The sequence below is a fragment of the Mercurialis annua genome, linkage group LG6, assembly GCF_937616625.2.
Source record: "Mercurialis annua linkage group LG6, ddMerAnnu1.2, whole genome shotgun sequence".
Lineage (NCBI taxonomy): Eukaryota > Viridiplantae > Streptophyta > Magnoliopsida > Malpighiales > Euphorbiaceae > Mercurialis > Mercurialis annua.
This window is the reverse complement of record NC_065575.1, coordinates 36,743,488-36,750,429: the sequence shown is the minus strand read 5'-3', so window position 1 is coordinate 36,750,429 and position 6,942 is coordinate 36,743,488. Positions and strand designations below refer to the sequence as shown.

The 6,942-nt window shown below is 35.6% G+C and overlaps 1 protein-coding gene across 1 annotated transcript; it reads right to left on the bottom strand.

The window, feature by feature from the left end:
* Nucleotides 1–787: 787 nt before the first annotated feature.
* On the bottom strand, nucleotides 788–1,700 carry LOC126687406 (NDR1/HIN1-like protein 12). Its single transcript, XM_050381959.2, has one exon. It carries the CDS (start codon nucleotides 1,577–1,579, stop codon nucleotides 890–892), a length of 690 nt encoding a protein of 229 aa, XP_050237916.1. The 5' UTR covers nucleotides 1,580–1,700; the 3' UTR covers nucleotides 788–889.
* Nucleotides 1,701–6,942: the final 5,242 nt, after the last annotated feature.

Genomic DNA, 6,942 nt, shown 5'->3' with positions numbered 1-6,942 from the left:
TCTGAGATTGATCAATTTGCCTGCTTCATACTTTCGTCATCAAATTTGAAAAATTTAGAAATTCATTACCGTGCTTTACTTTAGTGATTCCGGCTATTTTTAAACGAGATTTGGCTAAATACATGTTTACTTTAATAAAATAAAAAATGACATGATAAAATACGAGAGAAAATTAAAACACGTATAAAGCGGCTTGAGAAATTCTTGCCTGATTTTAATTCGCCATGTAAGATTATAAACCTTCTATTGAATATATAACACGTAGCGAAATTAAAAATTATAGACAATTAATAAATATAACATTAATTAGTGATATTTTAATTAAAATTAAATTCTCTTAATTAATTTAGCTAGGCCATTTAATTCCATTACGTGTCATATATTCAAGAGATAATCTTACGTTGCCGACTAAGTTATTCAAGAATTGCTCTGTAGATATAAATTGGCAAAATTTATTAAAAAAACTGCCGAAACCACCAAAATATTATTGAAATTTGATAATCGAACGGCAGGTAAAAGAGAACACGGTAACCCTACATCAATTATCCACTTTTTTTAGGATTGGGATTCTCTCAAGTTTATTTTAACTTGAGGGGGTCATGTTCATAATTTACACCGTTCATTATAAAATGAACGGTGCAGATTAATTTGATTAAAATTGTGTTTTTTTGATCTACACCGTTCATTTTGTAATGAACGGTGTAAAACACGAACATGACCCCCTCAAGTTCATGAACTTGAGGGAATCCCAATCCCTTTTTTTATCTTACTTTTACTTTGGATAAAATGTTCTAAAATATCAAATTCAAATTAACAAAAACGTTACAGATTTCACAAACATTAAAAAGCTTACATTAATTAATTACAGATTTATAGTATTTTACCTATATCAAATATCAACTTTACACTGTGGAGAGCCAAGCAAAGGCACCGGACCAACAAAACCTCTCTTCAATCCGACCCAAACATCACACTTCACATAAACACCGTATCTCCCCGTCTTTATCGCACCGGCTTTCCACCGCAGCCGCCCCAGCAACACCACCCTCAGCACCACCACCCCATAATTCTCATCCATCACCAACCCATTCGCCACCTCAACCGACACCGGCACTTGAGCACCGCCAAGAACCGGCGAGACAGCCACCGTACTCTTCTTCTCATGATAAAGCGGAGGCAACACCACTGTCGGAGTTATAGCTTGGTTCCTATACGAAACATAAGCAGAGAGTTTGTCATATATGATGGAGACTCTTTTATTAGGGTTTCTTGTAACGAGAGTGAACTGCATGGAGGTGGATATGAACGGCGGAGATGAAGTGTTGAGATCATATACAGCTGCGTTAACTACAGTGAAGTGAGGTTTATGGGGTCTGTAAATTAGCCAGACTATGAGAACTGATAGGCCGGCTAAGAGGAGGAAGACGGTGATGACTGTACAGAAAGTCCGGCGAGGATCTCTTGGGTAATATGACGATTGTGGAGCCGTGTGTTTGTGTTTATGGTGTTCCTTTTCATGATCGTGAATCATTTTGGGTTGAGTTTGGTGGGTTTCCTCTGGTTTGCGGCCTTCTTCCATTAACAGTTTATTCTGATGTTAATTTTTATAAAGAGAGAAAAAGGGTTAGGTATTGGTCGTGAAGGTGGAGAGCTGAGTGTGTCTGATGATTTAAGAAAAGTAGTGAGGGGAAGGAGAAGAATATAGGGGGCACTAATGGATAAAAAAAAAGAGGAAAAGGAAAAGATATACTCCCTCCGTCCCGTTTAAGAAGGGACAAATGACTTTTTCACATATATTAAGAAAACATTAACTATTATAATATTTTCTTATTTTACCTCTATTTATGATAGTGTTGTATTTTATGTATAGACTAATACTCATTAATTATGGAAAGAGAAAAGGGGGTATAAAAGAAAAATTCATATAAATTGGCACAAAAAACACGATATGGCCTTCTTAAGTGGGACAAATAAAAATGGGATATGTCCCTTCTTAAATGGGACGGAGGGAGTATAAAACTGGGTTTTTTTTTGTTCGAAGTAGGTTCTATTAAGATAAAGGGAAAATTTTCTTAAAAGAAAAAGATAAAGGGGAAATAAATTTATCTATGCGTAATTTTATTTTTGTTTATGATCTTTATATTTTTTTGCCTGTTTGGTGCATTATTTTTTTTAATTTTTTTTTAAATATGTTCATGATCCGGTTTGAGATGATGTAGCACATATTATTTGTGTGTACATATAAAATTTATTCTACACGGGTATACAACCTCTCAACATGTCAGTTCTAAATAAGTTGTAGATATATATATTTAATAAAAAATTAAAAAATAATAAATCAAACCGATAAAATTAAAAAAAATGATATATTTAACAATTATATTAAAACAAACTAAATTGAACAGTAATTTTGCTAGAAATAAAGAAACAAACAGTGCAAGTTCTCAATAAAATTTCAAGTGATAAAAAATTTAGGGCGCAATTTACATCTCTAAAACTTTTGTTTTCATTGTACTCCAACTTTAATATATTTCAATGAAGTGACTACGACTTCCATTCATCAAAAAATTTGAATTTGAATAAATGCGAAAATACGCACAGCTAGAATAAAGTCGATTAGCGATGCAAAATAGCGACAGATTGTAATGTTTTTGCCGACGGAATTGGAAACAAATTATATATCCATCGCCAGTTTTTGCAAAATTTTAGCGGGGAGCTGTCCCGTCAAATTAGCACCGAAAATTATGTCGCTAATTCGACGAACATCTCCTTGCCAATTAATTGCACTAAAACTTTACCGACATATATATTACAAAATCTATCGGTAAATTTTGTGACGGATTATAATATTTCTTTGCTATCTGCTTTGTCCAATGAAATGCCTCGTTTCATTTAAAGCATTAGTGACGGATTATTATAATCCATCGCGAAATTTACCGACAAATTTTTTATCCGTCGGTAAATAGTCAATGTTGTAAAACGCCACGGTTTGGTTAAGATTTGCTGACTGACACAATCCGTTGGTAAATCTTAACCTAAAACAAACAAGGAAGACTTTTCTTTTCTTTCTTCTTACTTTTTCCTTTTCCCTCTCATTTCCGGTGATTTTCTTCCTGTGAGCGAAGCGGGGATCAAGAGCCGCTCGCCCAGGCTTATGTTGACTTTGGATCTCGAAAGATTTTGAAAAATGGAGTTACCACCTAACTAAGTTATGTAATGCCTTTTCTACCGACTCGATAAACCTCACTCCCTTTAAGGTGAGACCACCTTGCATCAGGTTTGATGGACATTACTGAAACTCTTGTACTTGACTTATCAGTTATTGTAATAACCCGGAAATTTAAGGATTTAAAATATAGCCACGTGTCTAATATTTTATTAGACGGGAGTAGGTAAATTAAATTTAAAGATAAATTTAATTTACAAGTGTCCCTAAATTTTTAATATGGCTATATGATTGCAAATTTAAATTTTTAGAATTTAAATTTGATTAGTTATATAGTTAACGGAGAGAATATGGATTTATGAATTGGGTGCAGAATAATTCATAAGTCCCTAGCGAATATTTTTGGTGCCAATATTCGCGGAATAATTTAAAAAGGTTATCGTGAAAATTTGATAAAATTTGGAAGCAGAAATTTTATCAAGTGCAGTCAATGCGGCGTTAATAAATCAAAAATGATTTATTAAGGATAAAATATATGTCGGATGGGAATAAAAATAATATTTTTATTCTCGTTATATTTTATTTGATTTTTGGTAAAATTTTCACGAAATTTGGAAGTCGTTTCCGTTTAGGCTACGGACGACTAGTTTAGAAGTAGGTTTAAAGTGCATGATTGAGCTAGTACTAAAGCGCACTTTAACCTAATAGTATATATATGTTGCTTGGGCTTTAAAATGAGTACAGATTACTCATTTCTTCATTTGCAAAGCAAATGAACACCTGCTTCCTCTCAACAGAGGACGTGAGCTAGGGTTTTGGGCGGTTCCGATTCCTTTCGTCCGTTTCTCGATTCTAACTCCATTTCTTCAACGATTACTCAAGTAATCGAGGTAGTATATCCGTATTAAACGTTTATATCGATTTATTTCGAATATAAACTCGTTTATAAACGGTTATCGTATCGAATTATCGTTTTAAACGTCCGTATTGATTTTGAATTGTGTATACGTGATTGTGAACGTTATAATTGCGTTTTTGGACGTTTAAGCAGGACGGGAAGTCCCGGAATTTTAATTCTGGGGCTGTGCGGAAGTACAGCCCACTGTGCGTATGCACAGTGAGCTGTGCGAGCACAGTGTGCGAACGCACACTGTGCTGTGCGAACGCACACTGTGCTGTGCGAGCACAGTGTGCGAACGCACACTGTGCTGTGCGACCGCACAGCTGCCCCGACGAGCAGTCGGGGATCGATTTTTCTTCGGTCATTTGAGGACTTTCCGGGGGCGATTCCGACGTGCTTTCGCCTAATAACCCGAGGTGTTTCCAAACCGAAGCTAAAACATTTTTTATAAATGTTTTTAAACTAAAGTTAGATATTTTAAAATGATAACTTGTGTTAGAAGAAAGTGAAAAGGTTTTATAACCTAAACCTAAAGACTTTTAAAAGGAGATTTTAAAAGTAAAGTTAAACGTTTATAATGGACTTTAAAAGAGTTAAAGTCAATGTTTAAACGGTTTTAAAGATTTAGCAATCGCTTTTGCTAAATACTTAGTATATGACCGAGAATTGTTTTGACAATTAGGTCTATACTATAAATGGTTTTCTTAGGGTATTGTGATACCTAAAATAACTTCCAGAGTGAAGTTAGAACGTTTTCTCAAAACAAGAATTTATAATATGGTTTTAAAAGAAAACAGACCATAAGTGTTACGTGTTTATATGATTATATGTTTGACTTAGATCTGGGTTTAAGGACCTAGAAGTTTTATAGGAAACATATATTGATGTGTTTTATCCTGTTTGCTTTGTGTGTTTAGTCCGACCAGCTAGCCAGCAGTCTGACCACAACCACAGGATTAAGTTCCAGACCTAGCGGTGTTTGTGAGTTCATTTGTTTACTTTTGAATATTAGTATTCAATTGTTTTTAAATCCATAAATCGCACTAAGTATGAAACTTAGCCAAGGAAGATCCACTGAAACGAGCTATCTATTGGGCAACAATAGGACTGTGTGATCACCGGTGTTAATGAACTAGATGAGAGGTAAATATTATAAGCATACATGTTGAGATTAGGTTTTAAGCTAGATGCTTGTAAAGCGGCTTAAACCTATCGGGTAGTCCTGAGGTGGCAGTGATTTAGTTCCGGCCCAGCAACCCTATACAGAGTTAAGAGGGCTGTGATACATAAGTATACAGCTCATCCTGTATTAAACAAGAGTTGTGTATATGCATTATATATATGATAGCACTATAACGTAATCAGGACTAGGGTTTCATTTGGATCGAGGACTGGTAATATTTTTATATACCGATATTTTGTATATACGCGATTTTGGTATTTAACTGTAAACCTATCTACTCACTCAGAAATATTTTATATTTCTGACCCCGTTGTTGTTTATCATTTTTCAGGTACCTAGCTACCGGGTCTGGTCGAGCTTCCATCCTTTTCCATCAGGGAAGCTTATTCTGTTGTTATGTAAATAACACTTTAAACTCTTAGATGCTGCAATAGTGTATATAGGTTTGATATGCCTGTAGCCACGTCATGGTTCCTCTGTCTATATACTCTGATAGGAACCTGACTTTGTCTAGCTCTAATAAGTGGCTACTCAATAGGCATATGGTGTTTTATGGTGTCCCCTACGGGTGGCCAAGCTTCGTGTCTTTGGTCTGCAAAGACACTGTGTGTAGTTTTAGCTGGCCTTACGTTTGTGTGCCTGCTGTGCATGTTTTTAAATATGTTTGATACAACGCTTTGAAAAGGAAAGTGTTCGATATATTTTATTAAACATATTGTTCGGGTGCGCGGTTTGAAACAGGGCTGCCTGCGAGGCAAGGCACGTGAGCTAAGTCCCTGTACCACCGCACCGGTTTTCAGAAATGCGCGTGGGTCAGAATAACTAGGGTTATTCAACCAGCATTTCTGAAAGCGCGATATCGCCTATATGAATATTTTCAGAATGTGTTTTCCACGTTAAACGGAAAAATGTTTTAACGGTGTTTTCTGAAAACGGATCGTACGCGATGTACGATATATATTTATATTTAAGAGGCGAAAAATTTATAGAGGTTTTAGGCTTGCTACGGGTTTCGGAACAACCATTCCCATTCCCTAGCGCCAGTCTCGGCTCGAGTTTCGAGGTGGAAATCGGGTCGTGACAAAGTTGGTATCAGAGCAATGTTTTAGGACTTGAATGTCCGAAGTATTGTTGCTGATATATGTTAAGTAGAAGTACTAGAAGTCATAAGAATTCCTAGTGAACTATTGCAGCAACATAGGATTCGAGTCATGTCTTGATCAGTTGTCAGTTATTGAATACAATCAGCTATAGATAGCAACTATACATGTGTGTAGTGTTTAATGATGTTTTGATCAGGAACACATGAGTTGTTCTTGTGTTCGAGATACGTTACAACTGATGGAACATGTGAGATGTTTCTAAGTTGGAAACACGTTACAATCATGGAGCGAAATGGTCAGAACAGATGACCAGTATTTGAGGAGAATGGTTCTGTTTGAACACAGGACAAAGCGAAGATTTCCTCTGAATTTTTGTTCGAGAAAATAGTTAGATTTTCTCTGAATTATGTTTGATTGTTATGTGTTTTGCTTATATGGGTTTAATAGTTGATACTTGTTATATGAAAATGTGATTTTTCTATAACTATTACATACGGTACTTACGCTGAAAATTTCATGTGTTTCAGTATGTCTGGGCCTAGTAGAGCTCATACGCATGTGGGGTCTGATCCACATAGTGTACCAGGTT